The 27,175-nt window shown below is 49.2% G+C and overlaps 1 protein-coding gene across 1 annotated transcript; it reads right to left on the bottom strand.

Annotated features, from left to right (window-relative positions):
• Positions 1-1,045: 1,045 nt before the first annotated feature.
• Positions 1,046-5,239, bottom strand: IRX6 (iroquois homeobox 6; the record flags this gene model as incomplete). The annotated part of the gene is made up of 7 exons (XM_082489401.1): positions 1,046-1,607; positions 1,854-1,950; positions 2,246-2,755; positions 2,888-3,195; positions 3,483-3,592; positions 3,812-4,057; positions 5,195-5,239. 7 exons carry the CDS (start codon positions 5,237-5,239, stop codon positions 1,544-1,546), a joined length of 1,380 nt encoding a protein of 459 aa, XP_082345527.1. The 3' UTR covers positions 1,046-1,543.
• Positions 5,240-27,175: the final 21,936 nt, after the last annotated feature.

Below are 27,175 nucleotides of genomic sequence, written 5' to 3'. Positions count from 1 at the left end.
AGTCGCCTTGCAAGAACCTTTCGAACGGGCCTAATACTCTTTATTACAAGTCCTAATCCTTCAAATCCGACTTGAAATAATGTTTATCTTTTCGCAGCTTAATTTCCCCTACTCTAAGCTGCGGGTCACTGCAACAGACTGCAGTTTCTGTGCCGCCGCTCGCCCAGCACTACTCCGGAGCGCGGGAAAGCCCCGTGGCCGGGCGTCTGCAGCGGGGCTCCCGGCCGGCCCCAGCCCCGCTCCCGGCCGTTCCGTTGCCCGCTGGCCCTCGTATACGCTTACCCCCCCGCGCTCTCCCGCCCTGGCCCCTGCAAAGCCTGACAAAGTTTGCCGCCTTTGACAGGTGCCCCGCAGCCCGGGGCTGCTCCGCTGCCCAGCCCGGGAGGGGCCGAGGCCGGGGACAGCCCCCGCCACCTCTCCCCATGTTGACCCGCAGCCTCTCCTTTCCCCTACGAGCTGCTTCTCTGGTGGCCAACCCAGGGGACTCCCATCTCTGTAGCCCCACTTGTCTTAGTAGCCTTTGGTAAACATATAGAAATCTACTCGATATTCAAGATTGATTTCCCTGATTTATTAAGGCAGAATTCATTGGACTCTATTGACCACAAATGACTTAGTGTAAATGTTGACCCCGGTGAACTTGGAAGTAGCAGGTATCGGGTTGATCTATAGATGACCTCTTAATTACCACAGTTATTAATTTAAATTATTGCCACTGCTTCTAGAGACAGGAACAAAGAAACATTCTTTCCTCATCCCTGCTTGGTTTATTAGTCTGAACACAAAGTGTTTGATGACACTTTTAATTAAACAGAAATAATGCAGAGATACGGTTTCCCTTTCTCGGCTGTCCTGTAAAGTGCAGCACTGCTCTTTTCACTGACTGGCGGCGGTGACCCACTAACAACGTCCTACTTCGCCGCCCGGTCGCCACCCGCTGCCCGGGGGTGCCCCGGCCGTGCCCCGGGGCGGGCGGCGGGTGACCGGGGCGGGCCGGGGGCCGCCGCTGTGCTGGCTCCTGGCTGAAGAGCCGCCGGGGTCACTGGACGGCTTCGCGGCGTTCAGCTCATCCGTGTTAATTAGAGATTCTGAAAAATACTTTCAGGGGTATCTATGTACAGCGACGGGAAATACACAGCCCGGCGTAGCCTGCGCCGCTCCTCCTCCTCCTCGACGGCGCGGAGCAACCGCGAACGGACGCACCTTGGCGGAGCGGGGCGCAGGTTTGGGAGGAAAAGGAAAAACCAAACCGCGACGTGGGGGAAAAAAAGAGAAGTTATTGATTTTTTTTTTCTTTTTTTTTTCTTTTTGGCAAAGACGTTAATGAGGGGTGTTGAACAAACGGCAGGTGGGCGGCGGGGGGGGCGCCGGTCCCGCGGGCGCGGCCGCTCCGCCCTCCGCGCCCCTCGGCCCCCATGTGAGCAGCACGTTGTGCCGCGGCGGGCCGTGTCCCCGGCGAGGGCAGGGCGGGCAGAGCCGCGGGCCGTGCCTGCGGGGCCGGGGGGGCCCATCGCCGGCCAGCGGAGAAGTTCCTTTCGTTGTCTTAAGCCGAGATCTTCGCTGCAGCCGGAGCCCCGTCGCCAGCGCTCAGGAAGGGGCGGGCGGCCCTACGGGAGGGAGAAGCGGTGATGAGCGTTTCCCGGGTGGGATCCGGTACCTGCCGGGCCCCGCCGACCCTCCCTGGGGCCGCGCTCGGGCGCTCCGGAAGCGGGACAGGGCGGCGGCCCTGGGGCTGCGCTCCCAGGTCGGAGGCGCTCCCAGGTCGGAGGCGCTCCGGTGTCCCGGGGCCGGCCGGGCGGGCTTTGAGCTTCGTGCGAGGTCGGCCCCGGTAGCCGGCCCGTTACCTACCTCACCTCCGCAGCACCGGCCGGAACGCCGTCCGCAGCCTGTCCAGGCAGGTCCCGCCCAGCTCGGCGCCTCCCGGGCCGCCTTTGGCGCCCCGTCCGAAGCCTGCACAGACACAAGCGGCTCGCCGTGGGCCCGGCCCGGCCCCGTCGCCCTCCCCCTGCCCGCTCGCCTCCAGCGGGGAAGCCTCGGAGTCTGCACCCCCGGGGATGGGGGTGGCCTCGGCCGCAGCCCGCCCGACACCTGGGCACGGCTCGACGCCGCGGCCGCGCCGGGCCCGGCGGCGGAGGGGGGGGGGGGGGAAAGGGGGTGTCAGCGCGAAGGCGGGCTCACGCCGCGCCCTGTGTCCCGGCCCGGCCCGCCGTTCCCCCCGTCCCCGCGGCCCCGCCGCCGCGGGTACCTTCGCCCGCTGCCGCGTACTGGCACGGCTCCCCCAGGGCGCGGTGGGACGCGCAGCTCCGCGGGAGCGGCTGCAGGTTGAAAGCGGAGCTCCGGAAGGCCTTAGCGGGCAGGGGCAGCTCCCCCGCCGCGCCGCCGCCCCCCTCCGCGCCGCGGCCCTCGGGGCTGCCCCTGCGCGCAGCGCTGGCCCCGGCGGTGCGCGCCAGCGACCAGATGCGCGGCTTCTCCGCGGGGGCGTAGGGCGGCGGCGGGCCGGGCAGGGTGGAGGGGGCGAAGTCCGCGGCGGGGGCCTTGGTGCAGGGAAAGGCGCGGAAGGGGCCGGGCAGGCTGCAGTCGCTCCGCGGAGCCTCGGGCAGCGCCGCGCCGAGGCTGGGGGCTTCCTGCAGGGAGCTGGCCCGGCCCTTCTCCGGCTTCCCCGCCTCTTCCTCCTCCTCCTCCTCTTCCTCCTCCTCCTCCAGGTCGTCCAGGTCGCTGAACCGCAGCTCCTTGTCCTCCTTGCAGCTCTTCTGCTCTGCTCGGACACACAGCGGGGCGGGGAGGGCGGCAGGACGTTAGTGCGGGTGGGGGGAAGTCGGGGAGGGGGCTCGAAATCGACGGCCACTTCGAGCTACTTCGAGGCGCCCGTCCCGCCTCTCCTGCCTACCTCTGCCTTCACTGTCCGCACCGTATTCCTCCTCTTCCCGCGGGGTTTCTTCTTTCCTCTCTTCCCCCGCTTTGTTCTTGGGAGACCAGGTCATTTTGTTTTCTTTCTTGAGCCTCCTTCTGGCGTTAGCAAACCAAGTGGACACTTGCGTCAGGGTCATTTTGGTGATGATGGCCAGCATGATTTTCTCTCCTTTGGTGGGGTAGGGGTTTTTGCGGTGCTCATACAACCAGGTCTTGAGGGTGCTCGTCGTCTCTCGCGTTGCGTTTTTACGTCTGGCCGAACCACTGAAATCCACCGTCCCGTACCTGCCGGGAGACGGTTAGGAGGGGGTGGGGGGTCGGTGGGAGACCCCCGGCCTGGCCCCGCCGCAGGCCGGTGTGGCCCTGCCCGTCCGCCCGCCTGCCCCTGCCCGCCTGCCATCTCCGACGAAGTTTGATTTTAGCTGACTGGTGCTCCCGGGGCGCCTCGTTTCTTTTGTACAACGTGTGTCAGGTCGGACCCCCCCCTCCCCCTCCGCCCCCGCCGTTTGATGTCGGCCGCCGCCTCGCAGGGGGATGCTAATGCTGCCGGGCGCTGATCAAAGGGGTTTTACCTGTCGTACTGGTACTGCCCCAAGGAATGATCGTAGGAGTAGTAGGCAGCGGGCTGCGCGATTCCCGAGTGCAACGTGCCGGCGCCGTCCTTGATTTCATACTGGGGGTTCTGCAAGGGAAGCGGCGGCGTTTGGCGTCGAGCAGGAGGGGAACCCCGCCGCCCCCTTCACCCCCCGCCACGGGACGGCGCCGCTCCCGCGTCCTTCGCCGGCCCCCCCGCCCCGACCCCCGACCGCTAACCACGAAGTTTGCCGCCTGTTGCACACACCCCCCCTCCACCCACCCCCCTCCGACCCCACCGGTGCGCTCCCGGGCGGGTGGCACTCACCAGCGCGGTGTAGAGCGCGGCGGGCTCGGCGCTGTAGGGCAGGTAGTTGCCGTAGCCCTGGCCGGCGGCGTACGGGGCGCCGTACATGCCCAGCGCCGCATTGAGCTCGGCGCGGCCGGGCGCCAGCAGCCGGCTCTCGTACGGGGAGCAGCAGAGGGAGGCGGCGGCCGGCGCCGAGGAGGCATCCGGCCCGGAGCGGGGTGCGGCCTCGCAGCAGGTCGTGCTGGGGCTGGCGGGGACGAAAAACTGCGGAGAGGAGAGGAGAGAGCGGGACGGCGCCGGGTGACTGTCGAGGAAGCCCCATCGGGGGGAATTTAGAAGCGTGTGCGCGTCTGGTGTGTGTGTGTGTGTGTGTGGGGAGGGGGGGGCGGGGGGGTGGGTGAGGAGGGGGATAGGGAGCCCGGACTGGAGCAACTAATTATAGAAACCGGAAAATAAACGGAATGGGAAGCGGGAGCCCTTGGGAAGGGGCCACGATTAATCAAGCAGGCAAAAGTTTAAGGAAATAATTGCTCTCGAAAATGGCAAAAGATCCGTCCGGCTCCTTCCTTCCCGTCCCCGCTCGGCCCGTTTGCATTGATTTAAAGGCAAGAAGTTGCGATTACAGTTAATTTGACAATAGACAAAGCAATAAATATGTCAGCTAACGCAATCGAAGGCATTTGATTTCAATAAGTTCAAGGGGACAGTTAACTTCCCAAGCGAGGGAGGCACATCTTGCAGTGATTACGGTGTATAAATAATTCCACCCAAATAAATCGTGACTCGAGGTACGGTATAGAGACGACTTAGTTAATATAGGGTGCGTTGGTGTGGGTGTGGGTGGGGGGTGTCCCTCGGAAATCGTATGGGGGAAAAAAAAACCCTCCCGACAGATCCTAATAAAACACAGGAAAAGGACCGACCCGGGGAGGAAGGGTGGGGAAAACGGCACAGCCCGGTTCCGCGGAAACGCCGGTGAAATCCCGCGCCCGCCGAGCCGCGGTCCCCCCCTGCCCGCACACCCTCCGCAGGTGCCCGGGCGCCGCGGCCGCTCCGCGGGGCAGCTCCGCGGGCTGGGAAAGCGGTCGCAGCCGGGATTTATGTATTTATTTGTTTGTTGCACTTAAAACTGAACAGTGGAAGGAGGAGGGGGGGGGAGGAGGAATTACCGGTTTCCTAAACGCCTTTGCTGTGCACGCTGAGAGTTATTGGTTTAAGTCTAACACAACACAAACGAGACATAAACACACACGCACATTTTTTAAAAAAGGGCTCCAGATGTGCCCTTTTAAAAAAAGACTCTAAGTAAGGGAAAGGGAAGAAAAAAAGGGAGGGGGAACAAGACATCTGGACAGCAGCAGCAGAATCTGAACAAAAGTGAGTGCTGCTCACTCGCCTTACCTGTGAAGTGGTGCTGTAGGGGTATCCGAACTGAGAGAAGGACATAGTTGCTCCTTATTTTTGGACCATAGGCAATATTTTCCCCCCAAGATCGATTGTAACTAAACCCTGCTTCAAGATGCACCTTCTCACACACACATTTCCACGTATGGCTTTTTTTTTTTTTTTTTCTCAATTATAGATGATTGCACTTAAGAAAAGCAGCCAGACATCTGAGGCGGGGGGGTGGGGGTTGGTGCCTGGATTAAAAAAATAGGCTACCCCCCACTTCCCATCGCTCTTAATAAATATGTTTGTATAGAGAGAGTTTAAAAAGCCACCCCACATGTATAGAGACTTTTAAGTGCAAAGGGGCTTTTTCAAAGAGGGGGGGGAAAATCACGTAGGGCTTGCAAGATACGGAGCTTGCTTGTTGTATTATTTTCTGCTCTATAGGTCTTTAGCGTTCATCGGTGGGCGAGGAGCGGGGTGACGTCACGGCCCTGCCGGCAGGAGCAGGCAGCGGCGGCAGGAGCAGGCAGCGCCCCGCGCCCCGCGCCCGCTCCCGGCACTTGTTTCATGTTGTTTTAATGTTGTGCTGTGATGCGCGTCAAAGGCAGAGACCGGAGACGCGTTGCGGTTGGTCTCTCTCCCCCCCCCCCCCCTCTTCCCTCTCTTATCTTTTTTAAACACAATCCAAATTTGACTTGGGGGGGGAATCACGGCACCCACCATCTTGCCCCCCTTCCCCCCCCCCGGCCAGCGTAGCCCTGCAGCCGCGGGAGGGAGGGAGAGAGGGACAGCGGCCGTGCCAGGAGCGCTCGGGGCCGGCCCGGCCGGCGCAGCCCCCCGGGCCTTTCCCGCTGCCCCCAGCCGCGGGGCCGGGCTCTGCTCTACAGCGCAGCACCGCTCTCGCCATCCAGCCGATTAGTTGTGCTCCCCCTGCCCTTCGCGGCGGCCCGGAGCCGCGGGAGCGGGGTCAGGGCTCGCCGGGCCGGGGAGCCGGCCGGAGGGCAGCCCGAAGCCCGCTTCCCTAATGAGCGCCGAGCGGGACATCCATTCTGCTCTGTCGGACCCGAAACGGTCCCGCCAGGGAAAGGGGGGAGGCGGGGCCGTGGCAGGTCAGGGGGGAGGTGATGGCTGGCTGGCTGCCCGCAGCCCGGCCTGCCCATTACCGCTACGGCGTAATTGCATCAATTAACAAATGGAAATGCCCTTGTTTAACCAGCGACTTACATATCGCGAATTTGCCTTTGAGGCGAGATCCCCGGGAGGTAAATGGGGATTTCCCCCCCCCCACCCTGCGGCGGGGCCTGCCGCGGCTCTCCCGGGGCCCGGCCGGGCGCGATATCCTGCCGGGGGCAATTAGAAAAGAAAAGAAAAGAAAAAAAAAAAAGAATAAAAAAGAAAAATCACAGAACTTTCCCCGGCCCGGGGCGGCCCGGCAGCCCTTGTCCCGGGCAGGCCGGGGCCGTGCCCCGCGGGGGCGGGCGGGGGCGGCGGGCAGCCCCCGCGGCCGTGCCCGTTCCCCGCCGGAGCGGCCCCGCTCCGCCGCCGCCCGCCGCCCCGCTCCCCGACGGGTGGCGCTGCCGAGCCGCGAGCGATGCGCGGCGCCCCGGCCCGGCCCAGCCCGGGGTGCTACCCCCGCGGCGCGGCCGAACCGGGCGGCCCCTGCCCTCCCCGGGCGGGCGGCGCTCCGCAGGGAGCCGGCGGGCAGAGCCGCCGCCGGTCGGGCCCCGGCGGAGCGGGGCACTTGGCGGGGCCGGGAGCGGGGCGGACTGCCGGCGCCGTCGGGGCAGCGGAGCGCCCGGGCGCTGCCCGCGGGGTCGGGGCGAGGAGGGGAGCGCAGCGGCGGGGCGAGCGGGCTGGCCCGGGGCTCGGAGCCGGCTGACGAGCCTCTACCACCGCTCGGAGCCCGGCCAGACGGAGCGCGCCCACGGTGTGAAACTGAGCCGTTTCAGTTGTTGTTCACGGGGGCGATAACTTAAGAAAATTCATTAAAGAACACCTTTGGGTAACATTAGTGCTAATTATTTAATTACAAGAATCCCTATGGGGGAAATTATGCTAATTATAAAGTAATAAAACCACTTGTTCTAAAGCACTTAATTCAGCAAAATTTAGTCTTTTCTTTTCACCAGACTGTTTCTTATGTTATTTGCTGAAAGAAACAACAAGAGTAGCTGTACGCTCATCCTGCCTGCGCTTAGGGCCCACGGGAGCTGGCGCTGGCACTGTGTGTGTGCGGGCAGGTTGCATGCCGGGCTCTCGCCTTCCTCGCCGACGTGACAAGCACAGTGGCCGCCAAAACCGGGGCAGAATTCACTGCGCAAAAGCACTTTTATAACAGACGTAAGGCAGATCAATGCAAACACTGTGTTTGCCAAGCTTTATTGTGTGCAATCAACGTGAAAGCACATCTATTACCTGTCAGGTATGTTGTAGCTGAACCCAGCTTTGAGAGATGGCCTTTTGCAACCCAGCTTTCTCCACTAACGGCACTCTGCCCTATGGAGATGTTTCTGTGGCATACTTTGCTCTGTACATGCCCAAGAGCCAGCCAGGCGGCCCTTTTAATTGCCCTTACAACCTGGGATATTAACTGGCATTCCCATTAACGAATACAAGTTCTGCCTTGCTCCCCAGCTCTTCAGGAGGTCACAAACTCTGGCTCTTTGTGTTCTTCTGAGCACTGCCACCACACACCCCGTCAGTCCGTTACTGAGTGACTGGACTCACTCACCGTGTCAAAGCTGCCGAAACATCTTTCTGCAATTTGCAAATATTGGCATAAACCTTCTGTTAACAGGTCCTGGAACTCGGATTGGTAGAGGGCAGCTTTGGGGAAGGAATGTGCAATTTGCCATTTTTTTCCTCAAAGGGAAACAGCTTCAACAGGGAGATTTCCATTCCGCTCATACACTGTGTCTCAGAGAGGCGTAACTGATGCCGGACATGGTCACTGCAGATTTTTCTCTTTCCTTTATCTAAAACTGTGTCATCTCTCTCCCCACATACGAGCGTGTCGTCCCACCCCCACGGCATACACTGCCTTCCCCCAGTCGTCCTGGCGAGGACTGCGTGACTATAAACACGATCAAAACCAGAAAACAATCTCTCTTGATTCACAAACTTTTGTTCTTGAAAGAGAAGAGCGTGCGGCTTAACTGTAAACGTTTCTGCGAGCGGTTCTTCTTGAAGCGAGGCAGGAGTTCAAATGCAGCCTACAATGCGATTTTTGATGCTTTTAAAATCAACATCATTTGGTTTAGCTCTGATATTGCTTTGCTCAGGAGGTAATTGCGAGGGGTGAAAGTAACAGTGCGTGCCTCCCACTGATGCAAATGCAGCTGCCGATAACTGCAAATGAAATAATAGGTTAATTGAAATAAGTGTTGGAGTATCATTTCTGGAAAGGAAGAATAATGTTCTAAGAGGGGTAAGAATAAAGCAGCTTCAAAACCATGTAACAGAAATGTGGCAGAGAAGAAAATCTCTTTATATTTTAGAACATGGGGGGATTTTTTGGCTGTTGCTTTTTTTATACTGAGAAAATGAAAATTCTTCAAGTCCATGCATGAATAAACAAGTACAGCTGGGCAGCCTAATACATAATTTATACTGATCAGTCACTGCAGATTTAACTGAATAAAGCCAAAATGAACACTAATTGTTTTGACAAACTAAAATAGTGTATATGATGGTTTGTTGTGAAGCTTGCTGGTTACTATCCTTATCTCAGTGGCTATTGTCAAGACTGATTTCTGCATGAGAGGCAGAAAAAGACGAAACAAATTAGGACAATATTAAGATTAATATCTTGTTGAAGATAAAGCATTTTAATTGCTTAACATACAGGCAGAAAATAGAAAGAACTGTCTTCAGGACAGAGGGAGGATTGGCACAGTGAAGCGTGGGATATATCCTGACTTAGGGGGCGAGGTGTCATTGCTGAGATAACGTGTGGTACCATGTCAGCTGAAGGCTGAACCCGAAAGTAGATATTTTTTTTTTTTAGAACGCTTTTGAAATACGTCAGGAATAACTTTGATTGCTTTTGGACACTTGTCTTCTGAAAGGGAACGTCTGAAAAGATGTCAGTAGATTTCAGGAGAGTTATGTATGTAGTCTAGTTAATCTGAGAAGCTGCACAATTTGGCTCTGCTTTTGGTATGTGCAAAGTGAAAGAAATACATGGGTGGACCTTTACGTTGCTTCTCCAGACCCTCTCATTTGGATGGATGGCTAAATAAGAGCCATTTAAAATTTTATCTCGAAATGAAGAGACAGATGAGGGTAATAATTATATTCACAGGGATCCCTAAGCACCGCTTCTGCGTGGACTCCTTCGCGTGACAGTGAGTTGCTTCTTCCTAACAGCCCTCTGCGGTGGCCCGACCCTGCCACCTCACCCTCCTGCCTCTCCTCCGAGGACCCGCAGCCCCACTTGGCTCCCATCATCACTTTTATAATGACCTACGGATTTTCTGAATCTCAGATCATCTCATAACGTTTTAGGATATGGCTGTAAAATCAAGAGTTGGGCTTGAATGTTCTGGGAGTTGGAGGATGATTGGACCTGGGGCTGGGGGGAACCTGGACCGTTCAGTGCCTGGAGGCGGCCAAGCGGGTGGAAGCTGGGCATGGATCTTCCCCATGCTCCTGGGTGGGATTTTCCCTTGGATCTGTGGCCATCACTAACTGCAGCTTCTGAAACTGTGTTTGGCCAATGAGGAAACACTTCTTCTATAAGACCACTCTGCGTCAGGGTAACCCAACACTTCTGTACCAGCTTTCTCAGGGTAATCTGTAGATTATTCTATAAAGTGAGAGTTCTTCCAGTGAAGACACGTCTACACAAAACTCATGAAACCTTCACCTCTGGGGACTTGTTTGTGCTCTGCTGAGATACGGGCTAAGTTACAGTGCGAGGGTCAGGGCAGTGTCACAGCTCGCATTCAGGCTGACCCCTCTGTGGATTCAGTTTCCAGTAAAATCAATAGAAATAATTTTGAATAATTTTTTTTTTTTTTGAAAAGTGATTGCTGTCTGACACAGCTTGAGCAGGATATTGGGCTCACATGGTACCATTAACCACCAAGTTGTGCCTGTGTTTTCATGGCCTTTGTGCAGTTGGTGTGAAGGAGTCATTTGGCTGCCAAGCTGAAGGGGTTTGATTTAGTATCACTTTGGGTATAGTTTGTCGTTTGTGTTCTGTGGCAGTGAATGACAGTGTTATTCCGTTACCTCCTCTGCTTGCTGTAATTTCCAGGATCTATTTTTTAATTAGTGCCTTATTTTCCAAAAGTTTTCAACAACTTCTGTGCACTATTAAAGATGGGTATCGAAACTGTTTCCTTACGTTCTTTCATTTGTAATTTACAAAACACCAGTTGTGTTTGTTGTATGTTAGAAACACAGAAAGCTCATAGCTTACTCCAAAATGAGAAAATACTTAACCCAAGACAGTTAGTCCCAGCCCCATCAGATCAGTTGGCCTTGAGCCTCTTCATTAGTTAAAGTCTGAGCAAAGAAGGGGCTCAGCTTGACTCCCCCTCCAAATCCTGTCTGAATTAACTCCATTTTGTATTTGTAGAAATGAATGCAGAACAGGACCCTCTGGGTAGTTTGCTGAGGACCCTTCTGCTGCTCTCCTTCAGGTAATTCAGTTTTTTCTCTGGTCTTTCCTTCCACTGCTATTCCAGGCAATACCGAGTGCTGGGGGGGCTTCGGGGAGGAGCCGTGGCAGCGATGGGCCATCTGCAGCCTGCTACTCTGGGGAAGCTGGGACCACTTGTGATTTCACACACAAGCAGCACTAATCTACAATAAATCTTATAAAATCAATAAAAATATGGAAAGTATATCATTTTAAAGAAAAAACACATGAGACATGGCCATTAAGGGCACAGCCATTCTAATACCTGTGTCTGGTTGAAACTGCAATTAAAAACATTCCAATAATAAATCTACTTTCAGTCTCGTTTAATGCTTTTAACTTTCTTGAAAGTTCAAGCTGGTATCCCAAAAATGTGCCAGGACTTTCACAATGTATTTTATAGACTCATAAATAAATATGGCAATTAATCTAAGCTATATTTCTTTCATATTTGATGACAATTTATTATGACACTCACTCATTCAGTGCACAAAAACTCTAATGCACTTAAAATCGGATTTCAAACCAAACGTTTTATGGGAAAATATAGTATTGATCATCCATTTAAAGATATCATGTGATGATTCATAACCTGCTATAAAAAGGATCTTATGAGGACATTCAGAATGAGTTTTGTGGACCATTCTTGCCACAAAATCCAACGTATGAGATCTATAGTTCTCAGTGATGTTTTATAGTTCTGTTGAGAGTTTTCACCTACAATGTTATTGTGGTTTATGATGGATAGCGGCTTTAAAATAAAACATTTTACATATCTAAAGTGAAATTGAATAAATAGAGACTAATTTGTTAAACATTTACTAGCACTTTTTGTCCATTTACACAAATTCACACGCAAAATTTGTTCCTTTCAAGGATAATTTCCACAACTTTGGATATGTTAATTGTGTGGTTTGTGCAATACACATTTGCTGCTGCGTCCTTTAATAAAATGTGACCCGGGAGTGATACGGCTTCAGATACTGCTCATTGCTGGTTTGGAGATACACGCTCTGCCACGAGCTGCTCAGGAAGCTGCAGTGGCTTGTGCTTGGACATGCCAGCAGCGGTAACATGCAACCTGCTGTCCTGGTCGCATGGTGCATCATTGGAAATGTTTTCAAAGTTGAGGAACTCTAGAAGATACATCCTGAGAATGCAGGTGCCTGGGGTAATTTATTGGTACTTGAGATGGGGTGCAGAAGGAAAGAAGGGGATTGCAGCACATTGTCCACTGCGTAGGGGTTCACCTCCAGGCTGCACAGGACGGGCTTCGCCAGACCTTCACCATCAGCCTGCATACACTTGTCACTGGAAATGTTGCTTTGATTTCCCCTGTGTGTAGACCAGCTCTCAGAGCCCGGCTGGGGCTGGTGCACAGCCACGCTGGTTTCCGTGCAGGGGGAGGGTGAGGAGGAGGATGGAAGAGGGAAATGTCTTTTTCTGCCTTTGTGAATAGTGTCTGCATTTGTGGACTTGACAGGTCCCTCCTTCCTCCCGGCTCTGCCTGCCCCCTGCCTCGCTCAGTCCCCACGAGGGCCCGTGGGGTGGCTCCGGGTTGCAGTGGGATGATGGTCCCAGCCAGTGAGGCCCCCAGCCTCCAGCCCTACCTGGGACAGGTGTCCTGCAAGTGCCTGGGGTTATGCAGCAGTTGAAAATAGCCAACTTCTCTCATTCTCTGAGATTCTTAGTATAATGATGTTTTCCTGTTTGAACAGCTCATAGTTGTTGCCAGCCTAATTATTTTCTGGATCTTTCCTTAATGCCATAGGCTTTGGGTGGTGACACCAATGCTTGGAGAGACAGCAGAAGGAAATAAGTAGTGAAGGCTAAAGCACTTGGTTAAAGAAGAGTCTCATTTATAAATCAATTTTAATAACATATTTAAAAGCTCTCACATTTGCCTTTAATGTGTTTCCATTTCCCCCTTGGTCATTAATATTTAAAATATTTTTCTTTACTGATCTTTTTTTCTATTGTGTCCTTTCTAACTTTCCTTTCTCTCTTTAATCTGCAAACAGTGGGTTTTTGAGAAATGCATAATCCATGAGAAATCCAGATAATTTGATACAGGAAAAACCTTCAATCCCATGGAAGAAATTTCAGAGGAGTTGAGTAATTGTTTAAAAGTTATTCCAAACAGTTTAACTCATAGAAAGGTATATGTTTTCACTGATGGACTTTCAAAATGAGGAGGCACCATTTTTTCTATTGGGAAGTAATAACCAGCAATGAACTTTTTTTTAAAAAAAAAAAACACCTGTGGATAACATTTTTCAGCAAGCCTATCATGGAGGTGGTTTCATTCCATGGGTGATTTAAGGGCATGAGATTTGCTGGAAGTCCGTTGCACGCCAGGGGCTGACTTCACTTTTGAAAATGGGATTTGGGTCCCTTGTACACCCCTCTCAGGTGGAGATCATCTCTTCAAATGTGCTGTTAAAGAAAACGAAAGGAGAGGACCTAAGGAGGAGGGTCAGTAACTGGTCTCCCCAGTGGGGTTGAGTGAAAACCTCAGATATAAGCTTTGGAGGATTCATCACATTTTATAAATAATGTGAATTTTATAAATAATGTTAAAATGCAGCTGTGGTGTGGGTGATTGCAGCCACAGGTGGGTCTAGGAGCCAGCCCTGCTCCCTGCCAGTTTAATTGGAGATTGCTCACTGCTGGGAGCAATTGCAGCTCCATGTAAGGAAGGAGGAAGAGCTGCTCCTGTAAGGCCTTCATTAAGTGGATTTGTTACACCTGGAGCAGGAGGAAGCAGTGGGGCTGGCTGGGGGCAGGAGCTGCGCTGTGGTTTAGGATGAAACATGGCTGGAAGCAGGAGCACGAGCCATGTGGCTGCAGGACTGGGACTGCTCAAGGTGGGTGAGGAATGCGGTGGTGTCCCCAGTGTGCTCGTGTCGTCCAGCTGCACTTGTGCTGGGTCTGGGGAGCGCTTGGGACAGGCGGTGCTTGCCGAGGGTCTTCCTGGGCAGTGGGGGAGATGGTGGACAAAGGGGCTGTGAAGGGGGGAGGTGGTTTCCTAAGGTTGTGGGATAGCTCAGTAGCACAGGTAGGAGTTACCTCCCTCCTTGGTCAAGGCACACGGCAGCGTGTAGCTGGAGTAGCTTATCATCTTGGAGGAGACAGAGGAGCTAAATCTAATGTGTTGTAAATTGTCTAGAGACAATGGGGAAACCTCCAGAAAATAATTCATTTATATATCATGGGGAGGCTCTATGGGCAATGAAATGACATGCTTTATTGTGGAACAGAATAATGACTGCTCATCAGAGCTGCTGGAAAGGATTTTAGACACTTAACAATATAGGTTTGATTTTTTTTTAATTTTATTTTTACTACTCTAGTTGTTAATTTACTGTGTCTAGGAAGCGTTTGTCCTCTTCTTAGCTTGTGCTGGGTTTTATGTTTTTATATATATATATACACACACGCATATTATTCTCAGTCCATTATTCATCTATGAATTCTTCATGATTTGTAAATGGGCAATGAAGCAAAGAATACTAAAGTGTAACAAAGATGGAATGGGGATCTGTAACATTTATTATTTTCAAGGAAGAGTTTAATATGAAGATGTTGTTGTCTGATGTTTTAATATCCACCAGGGAAATGCTATAGCTACTGTGATTATTTTGCATTTTTTTGTCTTCTCATCTTTGTGAAATAAGTACCGTTTTTTGGGTGTACGGGTGTAGCACCGGAGCCCTGTAGTGGTGGAGGAGACATTTGTATACAGTTCCCTGGCTGTTGTTGAGAGTGAAAGATGAGTTAGTTGTACCAACTGCTGATGTGGTGAGTGGTGGGTCTGCTCGGGTGCCTTACTGGGGGCAGCAGGGTGACCCTGGGAGATGCTGTTTCCATTGCGGGTAACAGCACAGGCTCCCACAAGGCCTAACCCTAAATGATGGACAAAGGCTTGTTCCTCATGCGTCAACTCCCAGTGCCTCGTTGATTATGCAGAGCTAGAAAAAGCCTGAGTAAATGTGCAGTGGGTAGTCGGCAGCATCGGAATAGCCTTGCTGGGAGGTCCTTGCTCGGCTTGCTTGTGTTCCTCGTCGCTTTCTGTGGAGGTTGACTGTGTAAAATTACTCAATAAAAATGTTGCCCCATAATTTTTTTTACCTATTCTGTTGAGCCTAAATATTTATTCAACCTTCTTTTATTGCTTGTAGCCCGACTGTTATGGGGCTTCATTGCAGAAACAGCTGATTGTGTCCCTTGTGGGCTCTGCAGGGGAGGGACTGAGCAGGCAGGGCTCTGCCTCTGAGGGGACATGGGCACTGCCGCTGTGGGCACGGGGGGACACAGCCTGGTTCAGTCCGCCCCCACAGCCCCGGCCAGGCAGCCTCTGCTCCCAGACAACTTGTGTGCAGGGCTCTGCGTGTGTGTGGCCCTCTCGGGAAGAGGGTCACCAGTCTGGGGGCTCTTTAGTTCGGGGCTGGGTAGCACCATGGCCACAGTGGCCTTCTTTTGTCACCTCTATGCCTTTGGTTTGGTCATGTGTGCCAAATAAGCCCTGGGCAGTAGCAAGCTAAGTTGAACGTGTACCATTATAAGATTGCTGGCTTATTTAGTAATTATTAATTCCCTTATGAATGGCTAAATGCCACATACAGACTGTACGCACTCAGTCTCTCCAGTATTAATAGATATGATATCTGCAGGAGCAGTATCCAAAACCAGTAAAAAACATATTGCTTCTAGACATAGTGAGTGAACCCCACAGGGAATGGCTCAAACTGCTGTGGGAAGAATGTGCTCACTGTGCCAAAGGATGGCGTGGTGTGTTTGTTTTTTGTTTTGTTTTTTTTTTTTTTTTTCACATGCCATCAGTGTAGTCTGCTCGTGTACTTTTGTGCTGTTAATTTGCCCCTTATTTGTTCCTCCAGCCTAATCTGTGTGGTATAACGATGAAGCAGGGCTGTATCATGGGAGCTTAGAGAACGCGGGGTGACAGTGAGGGTTATCTGGCAGATCTTTGACATCTGAGAAAGGCAGAAAATATGAAACCCAGTGTCTTTTGTAAGCCAGATTTGGTCATTAGTGCACAGTGTTACACTAGTGTGTTCCGAAAGCTCCAGTGGTGGAGATCTCTTTGCTGTGTGGCAGTCGAAGGCCGTGTGATCCATCGTGGTGAGTAGCCAAGGCCCAGGGCAGCGTGCCGTCTCGTAACAGCAGAGCCGACTGCGCTTTGCATCAATGAGAGACATTGTTAGGTCAATTTAAAACCAGAGCCTTAAAGTCAGTGTAATTATGCAAATGTTGCCCTTGCTATTAGCACTTTTGCCCTGATAGCTTTGGTGTATATTTTACAAATGAAGTTACTGTCACATTTCATTATGCTGTTTACTGACCCATTGCTTTGGAGATGCTGTTCTCGCTCTCGGGTATCGGCCGTTCCTGCCACTGCGGTGTCTGCGCTCTGCCACAGACTGTGTGACACAGCCCAGCGGAGACCCATCTCTGCTGGTGTTTGATGTGATGGCTTTGAAGAGTTCTTTCAGTGTTCAATACAAGTTGTGACTGCCCCCAAACAGTTTTCTTTCTCCTCTCCTGAGTGTTTCCCTGCAAATGTTACCTGTTCCCACTAAACTCCAGTCAGCCTAGTTTCTTTTCAGTCTTCAAAAAAGGCCTTGGTACATTTAATTATTAAACCTGAAAGCAAGGAGTGTTTTGGGGAAGGTAAAGGGAAGCAGAGCAGGTGACTGAGATTCATTGGTTTAGCATTAGCCTAAAAATGCTTCTGTTAATTGAAAGCTTTACCATTAACTCAGTGGTGGATTGTGTGGCTGTTAAACAGAGCTGGTAAAATCCCCTGGGTTCTCACACAGTGCAGTGGAACAGCCCTCTTGGAGAAAGACCAAGAGAAGAAAGGCTCAAACTTCAGTCCTTGCATGATGAGAATTATTAATATCTAACAAAAAAGAAAAATACTTGACAGCAAAAATTAATTGCAAAATCTTGTGTATTTTGAGGTTAAGCAAAACAGATTTTTTTTTTTTTTTTTTTTAAGAAAATAAAATCTGGGAGGTCTTTTTTTTGATGCCCTTCTTAGTCCTGCAAGCTTCTCCCTGTCCTCCGTGATAGCCACAGACACTGGATTTGGGACATGCCACAGGGGGAGCAGGGTTTCCAGCTCCGTGCAATGAGACATTAAGCTTCCTTGGAGAAGGCTTAGCGTCAAGTTTTGCTGGTTTAGGGATTTTTCTAGAGAACCTTTCCCAGGGTAGGTGATGGTAAATCTTGAAGAAGCGAGCATGCGGAGAGGCTGGCTTCTGCCTTTCTGGGGCCAAACCGTCCATTGCTCCCTATGTGGATCTGAGCGATGTGCTGCTCACAGCGAGCCGCTTTCCTCTGATTTGGGCTTTTGCTCTTTTTTTCAGCTTACTTAGTGGAACTGAACCTCTCGGAGGCTTTCTGCTGACATTGGTGGTGGTGTAAGAAGGGTCAAGCTTCAAGTCTCATTCATAAGCGAGTTTGGCACAGTAGAGTCTGTCCAGGACTGTGGTGCCTTCACTGGGGCTGTCTCTAGATGTTTTTGCCCCTTAGAGAGATCATGGTTCAACTAATGCAATTTTAATGTTAAACTCATGTAAACCCTCTCTGTGTGTACTCAACATCAGGCTGACTTGGGTTTGCTTGTTATTGGACTTTAACAAGAGCTAATCAGTTTAAATGCATCTGCAGTTGGGTTTTGCATCAGTTCAATGAGGTCAATTTACAATTGATTTCCTAAAGCTATTGCAGGGCTTCCCGTATCGACAGGTCAAAGCATTATTGAACACCAACTTGGTAACAATCCTGTTTGCATTGCAGTGTCTTCATCGCTACGTCAGTGCCTGAGCACTTCAGGAGCCCCTCTTTGAGTTCGTAAATCAGAAGGGAGAAATAAATAAAAGCAGAGTGATGTGAGTAACAGTCCCTTTCATGAATCCAGGCCATTGTTGAAAGCACATCAAGCTGTTGGTAGATAAATATTTTCTTGGAGTCAAGAACAGAGAAGCATGTGACATTTCAATTACCACTGTTCATATTTAAATTTAAATAAGTGGCTTCTTTACTCTATAATTCAACAAACCTTATAATTATGATCTTACGATATTTTCATAGCACTTGCAGCAACATATGGTACTTCAATAAGCAAACAAGGCAAGAAATGAAATTAAGAATTTCTGTGATGTTTGTTTGTGTATTTGTGGCTCTGTTATAACCCCTTTGTTTTAAATACCTCATTTCTTAATTTAGCAGTTTATATAATTGGGATGAATTTACACGGAACAAAACTAAGCCTTGTGGTTAGGTTACTGCTTGTATCCTTAATCTGATGTAGGAGTTTGCTGCTGGAAAAAAACCCTACAGCTCCAAGCAGCTCAATAGTATTGCCAAAGCTAAATGATCATTAAGGACTGCGTGGGTCAGTGCCTTATTAGTGTAAATTATTTTAGGTCCTGCAAATCCTTCTGTTCAGAGCACCGTGCTGATAGAGTTTCAGACTACGATCTGTGCGAAGGCTATAAAATATTGATTTGACTTGTAATGTTTCTTGATATCTATGACTCAATTCACAAGACCTGTGCAATATCAAGGCTTGAACTGGAGGGAACGCTCAGGCCCTGACCCGATTCAGTAAAATGCCTCTTAACTGAGTTTTAATAATAAAATACAGTAAGGCCCGTAGCAGCACCTGGGCTTACTGATCAATATGGAAAGCGTAGTAACATTTGATGCCAAAAGATTTTGCTTATAATCTTCCCTAGCCTTTGACCCCGTTCTGCTTTATGTACAAGTTATTGTCTTCAATATACTAAAATACAGAGGAGGGAAAGGAAGCTGGGAACTCCTTAGGCAACAACTGTGGTGTAGTGCGTGTCTGTACAGCGAGGAGGAGGCGGTGCGGTGTCCAGTGGAGGATGGCCTTGGCACTGTCCGATCTACTGTAGATAACCATCGCTTGGAATTGGAGTTTGCCCCGAGTTTATTGCCTGTGCTGCTGTACGTGGCCCTGGTTTTGGCGGGAGAATGCCAAAGCCAGCTGGAATGCAGCGGAAAATGAGGTGGCACTGAAAAAACCTCCTCGAGTTTGCAGGGGTGGCTGCTGCTCTTTGGCAAGGGGAAAGCAGCAGTAAGGGCTTGCTCCGTACTGGATTGTCCGTACTGGATCTCAGAAAAAGAGTGTTGGCTTCTGCAGCAGCAGAGCTGTAGGAAAGCTGTCCTGCTGCAAAACTGCCTGCTCACATTTAAAGAAATTGTGTGTTTTCTTTAAATGCTGCTGTGTGATACTGCAGAACAGCGAGATTGGAGGTGTGCGTGCTCCCTTAGTGAGTGACGGTCGCTAGAGTGTGATTTCAGGCTTCTGAGATACCTCAGGAGGTTTGTTTTTCTGGCCACAGAAGTACTTCCAGAGTTTTCGGGGCTTCTTAACTCTTATGCCCGATTTGGTTGCTGATAAGCAAAGAAATGGTAATTCAACTGAGTTGTGATTAAATAAATAAAAAGACAGGGAGGAAATCAAACTGTACCTTAAAAGGGAGAGCAACTACAATGAGACTTACATCACACAGTGTAAATGATTGGGATGGTATAATAAAATATTCACGGAGCCTCTTGAAGTACATGTTCTATAATATACATTCTAAAATAGCGTTGGGTGTTATTGGCTGAAAGCAATTTATCATTCACAGTGAATTTTAGATGTAGACAGGCTCTTGCACTGAGCTAATGCTCAGCTTATTCCTTTTATACTCTGTGTTTTGTAATATCTTCCAGAATTAAATCAACATTGCTATTTGAAACTTTGAAGGCAATTCATGTCTGCATGGCTCTTGATTTCTTTTTTTTTGGGGGGGGGGGGGGGGGGGGAGGGGAGGGGAGGGGAGCGTGAGGGGGAAGGAGGGATGAGAGCTGGGCCTTTGAATGGGTCATTCCCTGCAAAGCATGGCACTCTCTGTTATTCTCAAGCACCGGCTCAAGGAAACTGGCTTTGCAGTTGCTGCTGTTCGTGTCAAGGCAAGTGTTGTACACAATATATGAAGTGTAGCGTAAATAATTTAACTAGCCTTTGAACATGGAAATAGCAACATGATAAAGTAGCAAAACATAACAGGTTTCCAGCCAAACACATCACTGACTAGTTAGCCTAGCTAAAACAAACGGATTTTTTTTTTTTCCTCAAGTGAAACTGATTTAAATGCAAGGAAAAGGCTGCAGAAAGCTCTGTTTGCAGATTAACAGCACCCTGGCTGTTTGCAGCTGCAATAACTTCCCCACTGGCAGCTGCGCTGGGAGCATGTGCTTGGGAAAGAAGGAAGTGGGTGCAGTTGTTTGCCCGAGGAGGGGTAGTTACCGGCATCCATGGCAAGGTCCCCGTTAGACCGAGGTGTGAGGTTTCAGCGTGGTGATGGCACAAGTCAGGGGTCTTAGAAGATCCCCGATCAGACTGTCAGCTGGAATCGTCCCCCTGACCTCGAGGCACTCATCTGCTCATTCACCTGCAAAATTTAAGGATAATATCCCCCCCCTCCCCCCGCCCCCCCCAAATATACAGAAGTAATTTTATATCCCTGCCAAGTAACATTGCTCCGGATGAATGAGTTGTGCACGTGCTGCAGGCTCTCTGGAGTCTCTATCTCCATTTCCAATAGCGTGTAGACAGTCAAATTTTAAAAGCCGCAGTGCTGTCACACCAAGGATTTTCTTAAATGAAAATCTAATTTCTGACTAAAGCTGCAGGTCTGACACTTGTGTGAGTTTGTGCCCGCCTGAGCGGGCAGCCTTGCGGAGCGGTGCTCTAGCGAGGATCTCGTGGTTGAATTGCTGTGAGCTCACATGGTGTATTACCCTAAAAAAGCCTTAGGCACAAGATTATCTCTTCTTGCACGTCTTCTTTTAGGCATCAGCAGCAGTGTGTACGGAAGGCAAATTTACTATTGGAACTATCAATAAAACATAGTTTGTCTGTTAAATTAGTAATTGTGAAAAAAAGCTCCCAAGGTTTTTATCCCCCCCCTCCTTTTTTTTTTTAATGATTACAAAGCCAGTTTTAAATCTTGCCGTAGGTGGAAGTGTGCCCTCTTAGGACTGTAGATGCTTAAGGATCTGCAGCGTACCTGGGGGCTTTATTGTTGACCAATGGTGTCAAGGGAGGTCTAAATTAAAACCTAATAATGATTAAGTTAAATGGCTGCAAGTACTGTTTTGGGCTTGTTCAATCCCAGATGCCCTTCCGGGGGGGGGGGGGGGGGGGGGGGGCGCTTTTCAGCCAACTGAGGAGCAGTGAGCGTGTGGGGGGGTGTCAGGAGGCACGAAGGTGGGAAGTGATGTTTTTATCTGTCTTTTTGTTCACTGTTGTGGTGGCAGAATGGGGAGCAGCCTTCTGTTATGCTGGCTTAGGCAGTTCTGTGATTAAGGTTGAAACTCCTTTATTATAAAGCTTATTTTCAATGTGATTCCTTCTCTCTCTGGAAGAAAAAAAAAAAGAGTCATATCTTTCCTTTTGAAGCAGTATCTTCTGGGCTGGGATATTGGGTAAAAATTGGGGAGAGTTTTAAAAATAATAATATTTTTAAATGCGTTGACTGTGATTTTTCTTTTTGAAATTTATTGTAATACTTTTGGGCTTATTTTTAACTCCCGGGAAGCTTGGCCTAGAAACTTGATTTGTTTTGTTTGGCTGGGCTTACAGACAATAAGGATGTCTGGGTGTATTTTGGAGGGAAATACAAAGATTAAAGACCTGTTTTGGTGCGTAAAAAATTATTGTTTAGAATTGAAATGGCTAGAAATGGAAATAGAGTTGCTCCTGGCTCAGCTTGCTGGAGCCAAATGAGCTGAGACAGGAGGAAGTGTGCAGGAGAGGCACCTGGGAAGGAAAATGAGGCATGGTAGGGCTGTAGAGGAGGTTGTTCAGGAATGGCATCGTTGAAATGCAGACTATGTAGAAAAATGTCGACTATGGAGACAGCTGAAAGGCTGGCATGTCACCCTCTCCCTTTATGCACTGTTTGACTACATTTTCTTAGTTAAAACTATTGGATATGAAGCACAGCGGAAAGAAACAGTACAGCAGTATGTCGGTGTAAACCAGGAGATGGCACCAAGGTCTGCTGGTCCTGCACGGTCACGCCTCAGCCCTGCTTCAACAGCGAGGGTCTTGGAATCCCATTGCAGCCGCTGACCTCCGGGGCCTGCATTAGAGCTCAGAGGGGCAGGTTGGCACGGCACCCTCTGAACTGATACTTCCAAGAAGGGGATTTGTGGTGGGATGAGTAGTCGGTGCCTTACATTGCTGACAGCCAGCGTGAACCCAGCTCCGGGCATGGTTATTTTAGAATACAGTGGGAGTCTTTCTTAGCTTGCTGCAGTTAGGCTACTATAAGCCTTTGAGGAAATGATTAGTTCTCATCAACAGGTGTTTTTGGATGATTGGAGGAGTACAAGTACCTTATTTCATGACAGTTCCAGGTCTAATCAGATGCACATCTTGGCTAGTAGGCACGTATGTTCTGTTGCAGATGCATCTTTTTCACATTATCTCCTCTGTAGTACAATGTGTTGGAAACACAGAGAACAACTCTGCTGAACTAGGCGTTGGTGATTTCTTTAACTCTTCATGTTCCTGCAAGGATTAGGAGAGGATTTTGGTGGAGTTTAAAGGTAGGAAGTGAGACGACTGAATATTGCAACCACTGGATGAACGCATATAGAGTAACCCCAAGAAAATGAGTTGATCATCGAGTTTGGCAGCTCCCTGGTGCAGGTGGTACATGACAGTAGGTTCAGACAGACCCCGGCTTGTTGGCTGTGCTGTTTGCAGCAGCTTTCAGTGGGAGAGAGGGCAATGGGAACGAGCAGCTAAACCTCACCAGATGCTCAAGAGACACTCTTCTATCTTTTTACTTGACCAGCATGGCCTTATTATAACTAGTCCCGCAGGACTTAGCCAATGTTTGGTTGACTTTCTGCTACACAGGAAACTTCAGGCATCATATTGATTTGGCCCACGATACTATATGTGTGTTTATTTGCCAGCAAAGATGTACAGAAATACTAGTGCTCTGTTTTAATACAAACTCGGCTGTTTGCTGATCAGCAGTGACTATTTAAATTGACCAACCTACCTCACCCTGGCTGGAGATCAAGGGATCAGCACTTAATTTCATTCTTTGAATAAAGATTTTTATATATATATATATCTCCACATGGAAATATCAGAACATGAAAGGTTAAATCAATATGGAGTTTTACATTGCTTAAAGGGCATTTGCATCAAAGCAGCCATGAATGCAATTCACTTGTTTAATGAATTTTTTATGCTTATTTAATGAATTTCACAAAGGTTTGGTGTTTTTCATAAAATGGATAAGGACTTCCAGTTTTATGAAATAATAAAAATGGAACTGAAGTTATGAAATGAGCAATCTCATTAGTTAGGCATGATATATTCATATGAAAGTGTACATGTTTCTGAATTATTGCAAGCAGCTCTATTGCTCAAATTGTAACTTGTTATAATAGTATTGCAAATATGCCTTTAGTTAAGATATCAGAAAGTGACAAAGAAATTAGATTTTGATTGCTAATAATGATTTAATTAATATTGTATTTAGCATACCGTGGATGTGTTCTTTCTTTCAAAAGTGTATGCTTGTATCCTTCATTGGTAGATAATGAAATGCAGCACTACTCCTAACCCGTTTTTGCTAGAGTTCTAGCTCAATTTTGTGTTTGCAGAGCTTTACCCTCTGTTTTATTATCCTGAAGAACAGAAGAAAATACTATGATGGTCTGCCAGTAGTAAGAACATGCCTTATTTTGCACCCTGGTGCTTCTGTAATCTAATGTACTTTTGGAATTGCATCATCTTGCTGAAAAGTTTTCCCAACTTGACACTTCAGGAGTGAGAGGAGATTGTGTGAGCATCTCTTTTTAAATAACTTGTCTGTTTGACTATACACCCCAGTGTTGCTTGCTCGTGGGATGTTGTGCTCCTCTGCAGCAGGAACAGCAGCGAGGCTGCTACTTGCCCTGGTATTTGGAAAGAACAGATGAAGATAGTCATCCTGTCTTATTAAATTGTATGTCTGAAAGCTGCTGTCATGATTTTGAGCACCTTTGAGTTCAGTGGGGTTGCTTATGGGTGCCAAAGTACAAGCCTGGGCCAAGGTGTTGCTATGTGCTGACTGATTCCTGTTCACTTCTGTGTGTCTCTACGCTCACTGGCCATCTTGGTCCCACCACACCAGCTAAGAAATATAGCCCAGTACCATTCACCAGCTTGGGTATTTGCATTGTGCTAGGGTTACAGAAGATACCCGGGTGTGTTTCCTTCATCCCTTCCCTCTCAGCCTTCAGCCCTTGCAGGCAAACCTTCTTTCCCTTTCCTTTCTGACACTTTGGGTTGACTTATAAGTGCCCTATTCAAAACAGCCTTTATGACATGCCATTACCAGAGTATTGTAACTACACTCAGTGAAGCAGCTCCAAGTGGAGTAAAGGAATCCCACTGCCCAGCCCTGCTGGTTTACAGCCCTCATGCTCTGCCAAGGCAGCAGGCAAAAATATTGCAGTAATAAGAGATAAAGCAGGACTTTCAAAATTAATGATCTTGCCTTATTAGACATCCACTGTGCTATACTCATAAGAAATCTTCTTAAATATATGCATTAAGACACAACAAGGCAGGGCAACATGGTAGGATAATGGTCCATCATCAGTAGTTATTAGAGGAAAAGGAGAAATGAAAGGTCTTTTCACCCATGAAGTGTCATTATCCCACTTTTTGGCGTGCTTTGAAGCCTTCTTGTGATTGTGCAATTAGCCAAATAAGATACTTAAAGAAAAAAAAAAAAACAGCGTTTGCATCTGATTCTGCTGTCTCGCCTCCTGAAGGGTATCAGCGTGCAGGTGGAGCTGGTGCTGTGCCTGCGCTGCGGTGGAGCGGGCCGTCAGGCAGAGCAGCCCCAGCCTGGAGGGCCCTGCACTGGTGCTGGAGAGGGGCTACCACCTCTTAGAGCCCCCACTGAGCATCCCATGTCCCCAGACCACTTGCTCTTGGAAGCTTGTGCTGCTGTATCTGTGCTATCAGGGTGGTATGTCTGGGCTGGATTGAGGATGATCTTGCACAGTGCCTTTTTTTTTTTGCCTCTGTTATGCCTCAGCCATGTAAATATTGGTATATTTATTCTTAGAAATCGAATTATGTGATCGGTATTTTGCACCTTTCAGACTTTAATGGACAGGTTGGGGCTGTGTGTGCTCACACCCCAGTGATGTCAGCCCAACATCTTCCAGCTGGGGAGGCTGCTGGGCCACCCGGAGCACCGAGAGTCCTGTCCTCTCCCTTTCCTGCCCTGGACCTTCTTCTCCCTTCACAGATTCTGTGTCCTTGTAAACTAGAGAAGAAACAGTGTTTTGCTCTTGAAGACAGAAACGTTTTACAAAAGTAGAAGAAGCATGGCAGGGTTAGGTGTCTTTCCCTGTATCACACAGCAAATCTCTCCTTGAGCCAGGATGGGTACCGAGGACTCCCGAGGCCATGGCTGGACCGATGCTCTGGGTTTGGTGAGGCTCAGGACCCTTCCTGGAGCTCAGCCAGCCTAATTACAGTGCACCTATTGTGGGCAACGGTACCCGAGAGTTTCATAGTGTTGCAACAGATTTAATAACTAGCTGATATTTAATTTGTGGTGTGAAGTAACATCTCTTATTATATCTAACGTAAATATTTACTTGAGAGATTCGACTGAAAAAACATTTGCTTGCCTTCAAAGCCTATCAATTTCTCATCTGTGGCTGACAAAGAAAGCTTTGAGTGCTTAAATTCATTTCTAGAAATTAAATTACATTTTCAACACTAAAGCTTCTGTGATTCCAGACACTTTTCCTTTCCTTTTATTGTGTTTGACAGCAACTAGACTCTCAAGGTAAGTGGTGGAGTGTAGTCCTATGTAAATGTAAAGCATAAAATGAAAACTGTGGGGAAGAAAAACATTTAAGGTAGGAAATTAGAACAGTTATTGAGTTCCACACTATGGTTAATGAGTGTGCAGAAAGAAAACATCTTCTTGGCCTAGTGAGCTGGAGCATTACAACTGTTGCAACACTTCTTCTGTTTTTAGAAGGAAATAAGTAATAACCCCGACACATGGGAAGTCTTCAGTTTGCATTTTTTAATGCCTCAGGGGAGTGCAGTGTTTCTGGTTTAGAATCTGTTAAAATTTTCTTTAAAAGGCAGGTTTTGTTCTGAAACCAAAACAAAAATTAACATATTGAGCATATCTGTAGGTCAGGAGTGTATGGGAGAGGGCTGGGCTGCTTCACCAGGCCGTGGCTTTTTCAGAAAGGCTCAGCTGAGGCTATAGGCTGCGGAGGGAAGACTGAAAATTACTGTCCCCTACTGAAATAACTTCAGTGTATTGGGATTTATGCTGCGTTGCCCTGGCTATAATCCAAAGCAGGCTGTAGTCGCACCGGAGTGGAGGGGTGCTGTGCACAGGTTCCCAGTTGTGGGGTGCTTTGCCGTCCTGCTGGGGAGGGACGGCTGCGACGCACGGTGCTGCCCAGGGCAGCCCTCTCGCCATTCACTCACTGACTGCCCCCAGAGGTCGTAAATGCTTCCCCTCCGTCTGGGAGCAAGGGAGGAAAAGACGTGTCTAAAGCTTGTTGGGGACGTGCTGTAGCATCCTCTTGAAAGTCCCTTTTTTCTATATTGCTGGTAAGCTTATACTGTCCTCACCGTTACGCTTTAACTGGACTTTTCTCGTGTGCTCGGCAGTAAAATATCTGGGCTAAATTGTCCTATGCTGAACTGAGTCCTGAGGCAAATTGATTCCGTTTTTAAGGTATGTGGCATAATGTTGCGCGGTTGCAAGATATCTGAAATTGCTGTGAGTACGTCCCTGTGGTTACAGCCAAGGTATAGGGCCATTTGGCCTGAATTAATAAATGCCGCTTCTCCCCGGGTGCGTTAGCTGTATGGGATATCCCGCTAACACAGCTATGCAGCTTCTAGTATCTCACTGAACATCTTACAAGGTACAGTACGTAGCTTTGCACGCTGCGCATTGTGCGGTTTAGGAATACTCTTGCACACTTCATGTGCTATTTAAAAATCCCTTTCATGCAAAGGTTAAAGTATTTTCATCTCCTGATGCCGTTGCTGAGCAAGCTTTTGAAAGGTGGGAGCAAGTTGATCAATATTTTATCTTTTCCAGGCTAGTAAGTCCTTTATTATTGACGCAGTGTGGCTGGCTTCCTTCAGTCTGACAAATAACATCCCAAACAAAAATAATTGGGATTTTTTTTTAATGACACTTTAATTGGGAAATATCTCAGGG

The sequence above is a fragment of the Vanellus vanellus genome (assembly GCF_965231255.1).
Source record: "Vanellus vanellus genome assembly, chromosome: 12".
NCBI classification, from domain to species: Eukaryota; Metazoa; Chordata; class Aves; order Charadriiformes; family Charadriidae; genus Vanellus; species Vanellus vanellus.
Note: the sequence above shows the minus strand (reverse complement) of the source record. Positions and strands in the feature narration are given on the sequence as shown.